We start from the raw sequence: 15035 nt of genomic DNA, 5'->3' as shown, positions 1-15035 counted from the left end.
ATTTTATTCCGTTATTAAATTATTTTCTTCAATTTTAATCGAAATAATATTATTTAGGTACAAATTTTCTATTATAAAATAAACACTATAAATAAAAGACAACACAAAATGTAAATAATAAACTATTCTGATTCATACTTTTCTCTATTGATAATAAGGTAAACTCGAAAATTCTAATCATCAGAAAATTTAAAATAATTTGAAAATGTTAGTCAGTCTAAAAGAAATCGTGACAAAGTAATCATGTATAAATCAAAGATAGTGAATACAATCCAAGCGATCATTTCTAATTTTCCGGATGGTCTACAAATCGAAAAATTAGATGGTAATTTTTTTCGTATTAAAAAAAATGTTTTTTAGAATTTTACTATATGTAATAGTAATAATTAAACAAATTTAATTAATTTTCAGATGAATATGAAATGTGGACACAAAAATCAATTCCATATCTCAAAATGGGTTTTCACAGTTTATACGATTTAATAAGGGCATGTCCTGAAATAAAAACCACTAAAAATAAGCAGAACGAGACTGTTTATACTATAGTACCGATTAATAATTCATCATCTAAAGATGAATTTTCTAGATTCGAGAAAAAGGTATTTGAAATGGTGTATTTTTTCAAAATTATTAAAAGTAAAAAAAAAATAATAATCGATTGATAAATATTTGATTTATTTAATATTATAATTAATTATTATTAATATTCAATAATTCATTGTCATAAAGTCTAAAAATATTAATTAATTAAATAATTTTTAGTTCTGTAAAACAATCATAATTTTCTAATTCAAGATACAAGTTTTTTATTAATTTTATTTAAAAAATATCGTTTTCATTTAAAGAATTTAAAAAAAAAATTTTTTTTTAGAATACCAGAAGCGAAAGAAGATTTATGCCTTATAGAAGACCGCGAACATCTGTGCCTCGTAGATCAGGGACTCCAGTGAATTTCGATTCCTCTGCGAAAGGTAAAATTACAATTAAAGCTATTTATTATTATTTTTTATTTTACTTATTATTCTTGACTTTAATAAATAAATGTGGATTCAATTTTAAAACATTTAATTCATTTAAATAAATATTATTTGATATAATTAAATTATTATTTGCTAATAGACAAATAATCGATTTATTTGAGTCAAATAAATTTTTTTTTCGTTGTTTTTTTTTAATATATAATAAAAATTAGTGACAAAATTATAATTAAATTTTGTGATACATCACTGAGAAAAAAATTTTTTTAATCAAAAAATAAGTTCCCAAACAAAAATATGTATGTTTGATATTTTATAATTGAACCAAAATTTTTATTGAATCAAATTTATCATGTTTTTAATCAAAATTATTGTTTAATTCAAAAATAATTTTTATTTGACTGTATAATAAAGATAACAATGTTTGAATCAAATATATCGTTTTCTCAGTGATTGTTTATACTTTATACATTATCATATTTATATTTATTAAAAAGAAAAATTTTTTTTTAGATTCTTCTCGATCGAATTCTTCTTTTCGTCCAAGTTCAGCTTCATCGATACGCACCACGTCATCTTACAAAAGTAAAAATTCGAGAGGTCCTCAAATTACAATTAATCCACAGAAAAAAATGGTAAAATTATAATTATTATTTAAGAAAATTAAAAATTTAGATTAAAAATTATTTTCCTTATTTGTTATATATACATATATACAGAAAAGAAAAGAAAATTTAATCATTTATTTTTAAAAATTAATTTTAAGTTAAATTTTTTTCTAGGACAATGTTAATGAACCAATTTTGAATGGTCAACAATTGATTGGCGACGATTTTTTCCTTCAAATTGCAATCAAAACATTGGATTCAAAACTTTATAGAAAGTCAGGTAAAAGTCTTTTTTTATTTCTATTTACTTATTTTTTAACATATTTATATTTATAATTTTTGTTTAATTTTTCTTAAATTATTTATCTAAGATATGTTAATGGTAATTTTTTTTATTTTCCATAATTAGTTATATATATAGATTATTTTTGTTTTTCTTTCTGATATTCTTTTAATAACTTAATAATTGTTAAAGTTTTTTAATTATTATTAATAACAGGAATATAAATAACCAATAAAATTAAAAAAACCAATAAAATAATAAGGTAATAATAATAAGGTAATAATAATAATAATAATAATAATAATAATAATAATAATAATAATAATAATAATAATAATAATAATAATAATAATAATAATAATAATAATAATAATAATAATAATAATAATAATATAATAATAATAATAATAATAATAATACCTAATAATAAATAGTAAATAAACAGTGTTATCTTTATTTTTCATTAATTGATAGTTTTTAAATTAATTATCTAAGAATTTACTTATTTGTTATTAAATAATTAAATTATTATTACTTTTTTAAATTTATTTATTATTTTATATTTAACAATGCAATTAATTGATTTCTTAGAAGATTTCTAAAGAATATATTTTATGTTTATAAAATAAAATAAAATAAAAAAAAAAGTAAAAAATGTAAATGTAAAAGAATAAATTATAAAATTATAAAATTATTAATAAATTTTTTTTTAGAAAATGCTCCATTATATAGCGGTTTATGCGTCTCTGGACAATCAATTAGAGCTTGTACAAGAAGACTTAAAACCATAGAGACAATTTCGAATAAAGTGACAATAATGTTAGGATCTGTCGATATTTACGAGGTATGTATATTAATTCTTGCTTTCTACTATTTTCTACTTAAATTAAATACAAATTATTTTTATTTTCATTTTACAAGTTACATGAACAAAAAATAGAATGAAAAAAAATTTATTTTTAATATCTATTTATGTTATATTATTTATGAATATTTAAAAAAAATATTATTATTAATAATTAATTATAAAATATTAAAATATTAATAATATAATAATAAAAAATAATAATATACATATAATATAATTATAATAATAATAATATATAATATAATAAAGTATAATAATATATTATTTTGGAATAGCTTGTAATTTATTTATTATTTATTTATTATGTAGGATTTATTATTATTTTTATTTACTTATTGTTTGTTTAATATTATTGTTTGTTAATTAAATATTTATTATTTATAAAATCATTATTATTCATCATTATTAAATTAATATTGTTAAGATCAATTTTTTTTAAAGTTATTTATTGTTGAATTTATTATTATCAAAATTAATAAATTTAATTAATAAATATATTTAATTAATAAATCTAATGAGAGAAATTTAAATTTCATCGGAGAATTAAATTTTTATGTAGACATTTAATTAAATTATTTATAAATTTGTATTTATTTACAATTATGAGAGGAAATGAATTACTAAATTTTAATAATGAAACATGTTTTTGATAAATTTATAAATTTAATTATTTAGTTAATTAATGAAAATTTTTTTTAACGTTACAATTTAGGGAAGAGATTTAAAACAAATGAAAGAGGATTATTTGTTACTTCTCGATACATTGGAGGAGAAGTTTAATCTACCAAAATCGTCAATAACAATTGGAACAATAGCACCATTGGCCAATGTAAATTTTAGGACACAATATGATGAATACAGTACTCTAGTTTGCTTTAATAATTGGTTACGACAATTAGTTGACAATAGATGTGACGAATTAGGACAAAGAAAATTTTACTACAAGATCATTGATTTTCACAAGGAATTATCAACCGACATTGAGGGAGTTAATTATGATTATTTTCAAAAGTACGTTTTTTTCTTAGATTATTTAAAAAAAAAAAAAAAATTACATCAGTTTTGAATAGAAATTTGATAATTTTTTCAGTTATAATTAAAATAAAAAATTTATTACTTCTAACTATTTAAATTTGTTTTCAGTGACGGAAGAAATGTTTCTGGTACGCGACACGCTTACGTTCTGCTAAATCAAGTGGGACGATCGAAAATTGTCAGTCTTTTTTTTATCAAAGCATTAGAAAATAAAAATTATTTTTCAACAAAAAAAAGTAAAATTTATGATGAGTTTTCAGAGGAATTAAACTGGTTGTAATTGACAAAAAACAAATCATATTTTCCTCTTCTTTTTTTTCTTCAAAAATCTTTTAATTTTCTTTTGTATCTTAAATATAGTTAATCCCCTCGTATATTTCAAGATACTAAAAACAAAATTCAAAAGATTTTATGAATTAAAAAAGTGAGAAAATGTATTTGAAATCTGTAATTAGAATTTTAATTCGAAATTCATATATGTATAATTATTTTCTGTGCGTGGATTGTTTTTTTTTTTGTGAAAGCAAATTGAAAAAGTTTTAAACTTTTTTTTCAATAGTTGCAAAACTGTGATATGAATATTTTTAATAGTAGACAATTTTATTTACTTTGTATTTTATATTTATATATTAATATTGTTATTTGACAATAATTGGCATTCGAACACTATTTACAATATGTTGTACTTTGTAGATATATATTTAATATTACAATAAAAGGATATTGAAAAAAAATTTTTTTCTTTTAATAACAATTTCAACAAAGTTTTTAATTGTAACAAGTTTAAAGAAAGGCTATAAAAATAAATGATTTATTTACATTTTGTCTGATAAATGCGCTATCTGAGTTTTATATTAAAATATTTTTAAAAATTGAAAAATATTTTAGTAGATTTGGAACGAATTTTCAAAAAGTTGGGCAAGATCCTCTTCACTCTGTTCTCGAGGTGCTAGTTTTGTGATGCGATGCTGAAATTTAATTCATTATTGTTAATTATAATTATGTTTATATATTAAAAAAAAAAAAAAAATCTACCTGAGGCAAAGTTCCTTGAACAAGATTTGGAATGTCCTCCTTCTTAAAGCCAAGTTCTCCCAATCCGTTTTCAACTTTCATTATTCTCATATAATCCCTAACAGTGTCGGCTAAAATTTTACCAGCGTCCTCACGTTTTGCTTGACTAACATCAGCGCCAAGCAGTTGTGCTGCTTCCAAATGTCTCTCTGGACATGCATTTCCGGTAAAGGAAAATACAGCTGGTGCTGAAATCACAACTGAAAGTCCATGCGGCACAATTGGATGATTATCACTGTAGCCCTATTAGAAGGATTAGAATTAAAGAAATTTTTATTTTTTATCAAATAATTAATTAATTTTTACATATGTCACGCTCTATTATGCTTAAAAATATTGTTGTCTTTGTTATAAACAAATAAATGAACAAAAGCTGTTGTTTTAATATTATTTTTTGTCTCACTGTGTTTTGGAGCGTCACATATATAGTTAAAGAAATTATACTGTAATAATATTATAACTAACATTTATTGTAATATCATTTACAATAAAAAAAATATTCAAAATACCTTTGGCTGAAAATTACGAACATTCCCACTAATGGGATAGGAAAGACCGTGACATAAATGAACACCAGCATTTCCAAAACCTACACCAGCCATTGTACTAGCCAAATGCATATTACTTCTTGCTTCCAGATCATCAGAATTGTAAACTGCTCGTTCAAAGTATCTGCCAATAGAATTAAGACATTTTTTTTTCGTTGGTAAAATTAACTCCTTATTTGTTTAGGGAAAAATAAAATTTGTATATTTAATATTTAGTCCTGAGTTTTTAATTAAAAATTACTGAAATTAAAAGTTAATTGAAAAAAGTATTTCTAAAGATTGAGAGCACATGCGCGCGCAGTATGTAAAGAGTGGAGGGAGTACGTGGGTACCAATCACAGTACACTTCCCACTCCTTCCGCCCGGCGTTCTTAACAAAACCGTCGTCAGAGAAATGACATAGTCATGCAATAGAATTGACATTTGAAACAATTGAAAAGTAACAAAATTAGCATTTAACACAATTGTTATGCAACAAAATTGACATTTAGCATAATTGAAAAGTAACAAAAATTGACATTTAACACAATTGAAAAGAAACGAAATTGACACTTAACACAATTGAAAAGAAACAAAATTCACATTTAACATAATTTGTCACGCAACAAAAGTAACATTTAACACAATTGTCCTGCAAAAAAATTAACATTTAACACAATTTAAAAGTAACAAATTTGACATTTAACACAATTGAAAACAAACAAAATTGTTATGCAACAGAATTGACATTTAACACAATTGTCCTGCAACAGAATTAACATTTAACACAATTGGCATGCAACAAAATTGACATTTAACACAATTATTGAAAAGAAACAAAATTGTCATGCAACAGAATTGACATTTGAAACAATTGAAAAGTAACAAAATTAGCATTTAACACAATTGTTATGCAACAAAATTGACATTTAGCATAATTGAAAAGTAACAAAAATTGACATTTAACACAATTGAAAAGAAACGAAATTGACACTTAACACAATTGAAAAGAAACAAAATTCACATTTAACATAATTTGTCACGCAACAAAAGTAACATTTAACACAATTGTCCTGCAAAAAAATTAACATTTAACACAATTTAAAAGAAACAAATTTGACATTTAACACAATTATTGAAAAGAAACAAAATTGTCATGCAACAGAATTGACATTTAACACAATTGTCGTGCAACAGAATTAATATTTAACACAATTGGCATGCAACAAAATTGACATCTATCACAATTGTCATGCAACAGAATTGACATTTAACATAATTGTCATGCAACAGGATTGACATTTAAGATTTAACATAATTATTTTAGTGCTAATTTAAAAATTAATCATTTTTATTTTTTTTTATTAGTCAATTTAAAAATTCACGCTAATATAATTATGTTAAATGTTAATTCTGTTGCATAACAATTGTGTTAACTGTCAATTCTATTGCATGACAATTGTGTTAACTGTCAATTCTATTGCATGACAATTGTGTTAAATGCTAATTAGTAAATTTGATACTTTTTAATTGTGTTAAATGTCAAGTTTGTTGGATGACAATTATGTTAAATGTCAATTTTGTTGCATGCCAATTGTGTTAAATCTCAATTCTGTTGCATGACAATTGTGATAAATTTCAATTCTGTTGCATGACAATTGTGATAAATTTCAATTCTGTTGCATGACAATTATGTTAAGTGTCAATTTTGTTGCATTACAATTATGTTAAATGTCAATTCTGTTATTGCATGACAATTTTGATAAATTTTAATTCAATTCATTCAAATGTCAATTGAGTTAATTGTCAATTCTTATGCATGAAAATTATGTTAAATGTCAATTTTGTTGCAGGACAATTGTGTTAAATGTCAATTCTGTTGTATGCCAATTGCGTTAAATGTCAATTCTATTGCATGACAATTGTGATAAATTTCAATTCTGTTGCATGTCAATTGAGTTAAATGTCAATTGTATTGCATGACAATTGTGTTAAATGTCAATTCTGTTGCATTACAATTAAGTTAAATGGCAATTTCGTAGAAGGACAATTGTGTTAAATGTCAATTCTGTATTATGAGAATTGAGTTAAATGTCAATTTTGATGCAGGACAATTATTTTAAATATCAAATCTGTTGCATGTCAATTGTGATTAATTTCAATTCTGTTGCATGTCAATAGTGTTAAATGTCAATTCTGTTGCATTACAATTATGTTAAATGTCAATTCTGTTGCATTACAATTATTGTGTTAAACCTCAATTCTGTTACATGACAATTATTTTAAATATCAAATTTGTTGCATGTCAATTTTGATGAATTTCAATTCTGTTGCATGTCAATTGTGATGAATTTCAATTTTGTTGCTTGTCAATTGTGTTGCATTAGAATTATGTTAAATGTCAATTTTGTAGCAGGACAATTGTGTTAAATGTCAATCTTGTTGCAAGTCAATTATGTTATATTCCAATTATTTTAAATATTTTTCTGTTAAATGACTTTTTGGTTGTTTGTCAGTTGTTGAATATTCATGCGTCACTTAAACTATTAGACTTTTGAGAATGGTTCTGTACTAAGGGGTATTGAGATTCGCTCTTTCAAAATCCGGTGTTAAAAAAGCATTCTGATAACAATGAAATCCAATATACTTTTAACACCAGATTCTGAAAGAGTGGATATGCAATACCATTTAAGTAGTACGAAACCATTCTCAAAAGTCTAATCGTTTAGAATAAATATTCTCACCTTGAATTTTAATAAAAAATTTTGGACATTTGATCGTTAATGGGTTAATTAAAATCTAAAATTTTGAATTACTTTCTCATGACTTGAAGTGCAAATCTTGCCCAAACATCACTAACAGGATTGCTTCCTTGATAGGCAGGTCTTAAAATTGGATTCGTTGGGCAAGGTGTTCTCTCGGTGTATGGAATGGCAGTAAAGGATTCAAGAGCATGACAAAGTACATCGAATCCAGAATAGGCACAAACCTTTTCTGGTAGTGTTAATGTATGCTCTGGGTCTATTATTCCTAAGGTTGGTCGCAATGCTCTGAAATATTGAATAATTAATTAAAATAAATATTAATTTTTTTGTAAATAATAGCAGAAGTTAAAATTTAGAACCAAAAGAAAAAAATCGAATTGCAAACATTTTTAAAGCTAACCTATTGGCAATACCAGTTTTTGCCTTCAGTGGTCTGTAGTCAAAAATGGAAACACCAGTTGTTTCTGAGCCAGTACCGGAAGTTGTTGGCACTGCAATCAACGGTTTCAATGCAACTAATATTGGCTTACCCTTTCCAATTGGCGCATTAACGTAATCTAGAAAATCAGCATTTGGATCCGATGCATAGAGATTTGCAGCTTTGCATGTGTCCATAACAGAACCACCTCCCACCTGTTGATAACAAATATTTAATCCATCAAAAACTAGATTATTTTCAATATACGATCGGAATTTTCAGAGTTGATGGGAAGACCTTTTGAAAAATCCAAAAAATGTAGCAGTTCGTTTTTGAAAAATAGTAAAGAACTTACAGCAATGTAAGCGTCGAATTTTCCACTCTTAGCGAATTTAATTGCATCTTGAAGACTCGCTTCCGTTGGTTCAACTCGAACTTTATCGTAAATTTCAACGCTGACTCCGTGCTTTGTCAAACTGTCAAGAGCCTTTTTTACTGGCGATAGATTCACTAAATTTGAATCTGTCATTAGGCAAATTTTCTTCGCCCCTAAGTTTTGAGCGTCCATACCCAATTCCCTAGTTACTCCAATTCCATACCTAACGGTCGAACAAGCCATCTGCAATATACATCAAATTTAGAATATTTAGAAAATCAAAAGATTTCACTACAAAAACAAATTTTTTTCATAAAATGAATTCTAATCTTAAGAATTTTTAAAATAGATGACATCATTACAAATAGTTCGCATTATCTGATTGATTATCTGATTGATTATCTGATTTGATATATGTTTTCTAAAAAAGTTCTAACGAACAAAAAAAATAGGTTATTAAACGAAAAATTTAATTCTTTACCTCGAAAGCATAATCTTTCGTCGGAGCTGTAGTGGCAGCAGTGCTACGCGTTTTTCCATGATTTATTATTCCATTTCCGCCTGGATTTCCATGTGCTGGACATTTACATCTATAAAATTGCATTAATTACCAAAAATTATTTCATTAAATAATATAGAAATAAAATTTCATTTATTCTGTTTACATTCTAAAGAAGATCTAAATAATGGAACAAGCATTAATATAAAAATTATTGAGTTACTAATGGAACCTTGTATAAGCATACTCTGATTGTACTGATTAAAAAATTGACAAACATATTCTTTATAATCAAAGATTTCATCCAAGATTCCATCCAACATTCCATTCACGATTCCATCCAAGATTAAAGTATTTAAAAAAAAAGAATCTTAATCATAAGATTCAAAGAAAATTATTAATTTCTAAAATAATTCAAATAAATTATTTAAATACTTTAAATAATTTTTTATATACGTAAATAAACAAATATTCAAATTATTAAATAAAGGCAATTTTTAACATCTGCTGTTAAATATATACGTATACAATAACTAAATTTATAAAAACCTAAGGAATTAAAAATTAAAGTTCTTATTAAAATCTGTATCTTAAAAAAATTCAGAAACATAACATATGATGCTAGAATTTGTTGACCTCATTAAATTTGTCAATCATTTCATTTAGAAATATTGGAAAAGAATTGACGCAGAAAGAAATAAAAAAATCTTACGATTGTGATGATATTATTTGAAGTAGATCAACGGCACGTCTTCTTGGTAACATGATTGTGAGGGAAAAAGGAAAATTATTTTTTCTTTAAAGAAAATTTTTTGATTAATCGCTATTAAAATAAATTCTCACAGTTATCACTTTTACAAACACTGTGGCGTGGACTTGGGACTAACAAATTGACTTCTCATATAGTCTGTTGAATCTTGAAACCGGTAGTACGCCCCACCATATGAAGATATATATTTCCCTCCTACATTGACTTAAATCTTCTAGACAAACATATGTACATATATATAGGAGTATTAATGCATATTGAGAGTTACGAAAGAAGAACGTCGTTGTTTATTTCATTTTATAATTAAAAAATTAATAACTATGATTTTGAAGAGATTTTTTTGAAAATTTGGTAATAAATTTAATGATGAGCATTAGAAATAGCAGTTTCAATTTTTAGAAATTTTATTTTATGCCACAAATAGTAGATTATTTGAGAAATTTTTGGCTATTATTTAAAATTAAGTATATACCATTTTTGAGGACTATTCTATTTTTTCTTTTCCCGACTTTTTTCTAAATTTCATCAAAAATATTTCCTTCTTTATTATCCTGCTAATAAATTGAATTGACCTGCAACGTATTTTAATATTCATGAAATAATTTAAATATTTATAAAAATAATTTAATTCTAGTGTAGAATTTTATAAAAAATTTTTAATATTTCTTTCGACTAATTTTATGCAAATTCTAATTAAATCCCGAGTCGAACTTTTAGACCTGCTTACCTCCTGGTAAGTATAATTTAACCCTAACCTGCACCTAACAAACCCTTGGTGTTTTTTTCCTCCTGCGTAAGTTCTATTTAACTCTGACAACTCCTTTTTAAGTCCTAATTGAACCTTAAACCCTGTATTGCTTCTACCACATTCTTACGCAATAGGAAATGTTACGCGCGGTACAAGATATTCAACTTATTATTGTTTTGCAAATTACAAAATTTTTTATTTTGAAAATTTCACGAAAGAATTCAATTATTTTCTAAAATTTTAATAAATCCTTCGAAACAATTCAATTATTTTTATAAATAGTAAAATTCTTCCGAAGAATTAAATTAATTTTATAAATAGTAAAATTCTTTGCAGGAATTCAATTATTTTCAAAACAATTTTAATTGAATTCCTTAGATGAATTCAAATATTTAAAAATATTTTCATAAATTGCAATTATTTTCTTAAACTTTAATAAATTCTTCGAAATAATTCAACTATTTTTATAAATACTAAAACTCTTTGCAAGAATTAAATAATTATTAACCCAATTAAAATAAAATTAAACGAAAGAATTTAATTATTTTCAAAAATTCCCATAAAATTTAGTTTCAACAAGAATTTAAAATTTTTGAAAAACAATTTAATTATTCTCAAAATACTTAAAAAAAATTCTATATAAGAATTAAATTACTAGCTCAATACAATTTTTGAATATATTTGTCAAAAGAATTGAAATAATTCTATTATTTTCGAAAAGTAATTAAAATTCTTATGATGAATTCAATTATTTTGAATATAGGTACAAATTTTTTGAAAATAATTGAATTTCTAAAAAGCATTTTATTATTTGTGAAAATAATTGAATTCTTACGAATGATTTAAATAGAATTTTTTTAAATAATTGTAGTTTAGGAAATAATTTTGTTATTTATCGACATAATTGAATTCTTGGGAAGAAATTTATTAAAATCTAAAAGAATAATTTAATTGCAATTTTAAAAAAAATTTAATTAAAATTGTATTGAAATAATTAATTTCTTTCGAACAATTTCATTAAAATATTTAAAACTAATTGAATTCTTGTAAAAAATTATAATATTTTTGTAAATAATTTAATTCTTTCAAAGAATTTAAAAAAACATATTTTTAAATAATTGATTTTTTCGAGGAATTGAAATTTAATTTTTTTAGGAATAATTACATTTCTCGAGCAATTCCTATAAAATTGTATTAAAAATAATTGAAATCCTGTGTTGAATTTTATTATTTATGAAAATAATTAAATAGTTGCTAAGAATTTTATTAAAATTTTCAAAAATAATTGAATTCCTGAGAAGAATTTTATTATTTATGAAAATAATTGAATTATTGAGAAAAATTTTATTAAAATGTTTAAAAAGAATTGAATTTCATTGAAAAATTTTGATATTTTTGTAAATAATTGAATTCTTTATACGAATTTTATAAACAATTGTTTTAAATAATTAATTTTTTCGAAATATAATAAATATTATGAAAATTTTATTTTAAATAATTGAATTTTTGTGCATTATTTGTGAAAATAATTGAATTATTCTATTAATTAATTTAAAATAGTTTAAAAAATAATTTTAATGCTTCGATGAGTTTTATTATTTATGAAAATAATTGAATTCTTGTTTACAATTTTATTAAAATTTTTTTTTAAATAATTGAATTTCCATGAAAAATGTTATTATTAGTGAAAGTAATTGAATTATTATGAAGAATTGTATAAAAATTTTTGATAAATAATTGATTTTTTTGAAATTATTTTGCAAAATGATATTCTAAATAAATTGAATTTCTGTGGAAATTTTATTATTTATAAAAATAATTGAATTTTGCATAAATTCTTTCAAAAGAATTTAAAAAAACATATTTTTAAAATAATTGATTGTTTCCAAGAATTGAAATTAAATTTTTAAGAATAATTACATTATTCTCGAGCAATTCCTGTAAAATTTTTATTAAAAATAATTGAAATTATGTGATGAATTTTGTTATTTTTAAAAATAATTGAATTGTTGCAAAGAATTTTATTATTTATGAAAATAATTGAATTCATGCTAAGATTTTTACAAAAAATTTTTGAAATAATTGTATTCTGTTTGGAAATTTTATGAAAATAGTATGTATATAAATTGAAAATCATTGACATGCGAAAGGTTTTAATAAATAATTAAATTTTACAAAGAATTCTAATAAAATTTTTGAAAATAATTGAATGTCTTTGTGGTATTTTATAAAATTTTGTTGAAAATAATTTAATTCCTAAGAAGTATTTTATTATTTGTGAAAATAATTGAATTCTTGAAAAGGATTTTTTATTAGAATTTTTAAAAATAATTGAATTAGCAAAATTATATTTATTACTTTTAAAAACAATTGTATTCTTGTAATGAATATTGTCATTTATGAAAATAATTGAATTTTGGAAAGAATTTTATTAAAATGACTTAAAATAATTGAATTTCTGAAAATAATTATGTTATTCATCAACATAATTGAATTCTTGGGAAGAATTTTATTAAAATCTAAAAGAATAATTTAATTATTTGAAAAAAATTTGTTTAAAATTGTATTTTTGTAATTGTATTTTGTAAATAATAATAATAATAATAATAATAATAATAATAATAATAATAATAATAATAATAATAATAATAATAATAATAATAATAATAATAATAATAATAATAATAATAATAATAATAATAATAAAATTAAAAAAACATATTTTTAAATAATTCTTTTTTTCGAGGAATTGAAATTAAATTTTTAAGAATAATTACATTTCTCTAGCAATTCGTGTAAAATTATATTAAAAATAATTGTAATTTGTAATCCCGTGGTGAATTTTTTTATTTTTGAAAATAATTGAATTCTTCATAAGAATTTTATAAACATTGTTGTAAATAATGAATTTTTTCGAAATATAATAAATATTATGAAATTTTTATTTTAAATAATTGAATTCTTGTGGATTATTTGTAAAGATAATTGGATTTTTCTATTAGATAATTAATTGAAAATAGTATTAAAAATAATTTAAATGCTTCGATGAGTTTTATTATTTATGAAAATAATTGAATTCTTGCTTACAATTTTATTAAAATTTTTTTTCTAAATAATTGAATTTCCATGAAAAATGTTATTATTAGTGAAAGAAATTGGATTATTGTAAGAATTAAATAATCCACTTCAATAAATGTTTAGCGTGAAACTTTTCTGAACTGATTTAAATTACATTTTCACCTAAATTTTAAATACATTTTTTGAACAAAATTTTTTTCAGGTAAAACGAAAAATAATCTGAATTTAACGTTAATCAATTTTTTGCATTCAAGAAAGTTGAATCCGCACCTGAGTTTACGATGACGTTGGAAAAAAAAAGATAAAAAAAAGAGGACCAAGAAGCTTGACCACTTTTGATGCAGTCATTTTTATTCTTTCAGTATGCAAACTTTTTTGACGCTCACAAGCTTTTCTAAAAGTTGTTGCTTATTCTAATCGTCTTTTTATATCAAGTGAATAAAGACAATGTCTTTTATCATCAATTGTTAAATATTTTAGTATATAGTGATAATAAAAAAATATTTTCAATACTAGAAGAGATCAAATGTTATTGATGATAAGATAAAATTATTTAAAAGAAAATCTGCTACTGAATCTATATTTAAAATTGTAAGTAGAAATATCAGAAGTAACTAACATCTCAAGATTATTCCATTTTTCCACCAAGAATAATGGAATTAACACCAGAAAATTACAGTATTGTGTACTTTGGTGTCGCAACATCAGGATTTTATAAAAAGGACGAAATCCTGCAAATTGGGGCAAAGTGTGATAAAGCATCATTTAGTGTGTATTTAAAACCAACCGTTCGTGTCGATTATCATTCAAATGAATTAAATAATCTTCAAAATATAAATGGAGAATTATTTCTTAATGACAAGAAACTGATGTCACTTGAAGCAAAATTTGCTTTAAAATCATTCGAACAATTTTTGAATAAATTCAAAACACCATGTGTTCTACTTTCTTATAGTCATTTTCATTACAATCGTCTGATAACTCTCATTCACAATAATAATATGATTGAT

General features: G+C 22.5%; 2 protein-coding genes across 2 annotated transcripts; one reads left to right on the top strand and one right to left on the bottom strand.

Annotated features, from left to right (window-relative positions):
* Window positions 1-164: 164 nt before the first annotated feature.
* LOC122505790 lies at window positions 165-4130 on the top strand. The gene is made up of 8 exons (XM_043617627.1): window positions 165-325; window positions 412-599; window positions 872-971; window positions 1491-1612; window positions 1760-1865; window positions 2582-2712; window positions 3449-3747; window positions 3880-4130. The coding sequence occupies exons 1-8, from the start codon at window positions 244-246 to the stop codon at window positions 4049-4051; spliced, it is 1200 nt and encodes a 399-aa protein (XP_043473562.1). The 5' UTR covers window positions 165-243; the 3' UTR covers window positions 4052-4130.
* A 244-nt stretch (window positions 4131-4374) lies between these two features.
* Window positions 4375-10348, bottom strand: LOC122505789 (probable hydroxyacid-oxoacid transhydrogenase, mitochondrial). The gene is made up of 8 exons (XM_043617626.1): window positions 10143-10348; window positions 9413-9521; window positions 8911-9174; window positions 8538-8770; window positions 8189-8422; window positions 5355-5517; window positions 4807-5088; window positions 4375-4739 (listed from the first exon to the last, which is right to left on the bottom strand). The coding sequence occupies exons 1-8, from the start codon at window positions 10193-10195 to the stop codon at window positions 4656-4658; spliced, it is 1422 nt and encodes a 473-aa protein (XP_043473561.1). The 5' UTR covers window positions 10196-10348; the 3' UTR covers window positions 4375-4655.
* Window positions 10349-15035: the final 4687 nt, after the last annotated feature.

The sequence above is a fragment of the Leptopilina heterotoma genome, unplaced genomic scaffold, assembly GCF_015476425.1.
Source record: "Leptopilina heterotoma isolate Lh14 unplaced genomic scaffold, ASM1547642v1 Lhet_369, whole genome shotgun sequence".
In the NCBI taxonomy this organism is placed as follows: domain Eukaryota; kingdom Metazoa; phylum Arthropoda; class Insecta; order Hymenoptera; family Figitidae; genus Leptopilina; species Leptopilina heterotoma.
The sequence above is the reverse complement of the archived record's forward strand: the minus strand, read 5'-3'. Positions and strand labels throughout refer to the sequence as shown.

Coding starts and splice junctions, on each gene's coding strand:
- LOC122505790 (XM_043617627.1), top strand. CDS start 244: ATGTATAAATCAAAGATAGTGAATACAATCCAAGCGATCATTTCTAAT. Junction 326..411: donor ACAAATCGAAAAATTAGATG/GTAATTTTTTTC, acceptor ATTAATTTTCAG/ATGAATATGAAATGTGGACA. Junction 2,713..3,448: donor GATCTGTCGATATTTACGAG/GTATGTATATTA, acceptor GTTACAATTTAG/GGAAGAGATTTAAAACAAAT.
- LOC122505789 (XM_043617626.1), bottom strand. CDS start 10,195: ATGTTACCAAGAAGACGTGCCGTTGATCTACTTCAAATAATATCATCA. Junction 5,518..8,188: donor GCACTTCAAGTCATGAGAAA/GTAATTCAAAAT, acceptor TTCTATTGGCAG/ATACTTTGAACGAGCAGTTT. Junction 5,089..5,354: donor TTCGTAATTTTCAGCCAAAG/GTATTTTGAATA, acceptor TCCTTCTAATAG/GGCTACAGTGATAATCATCC.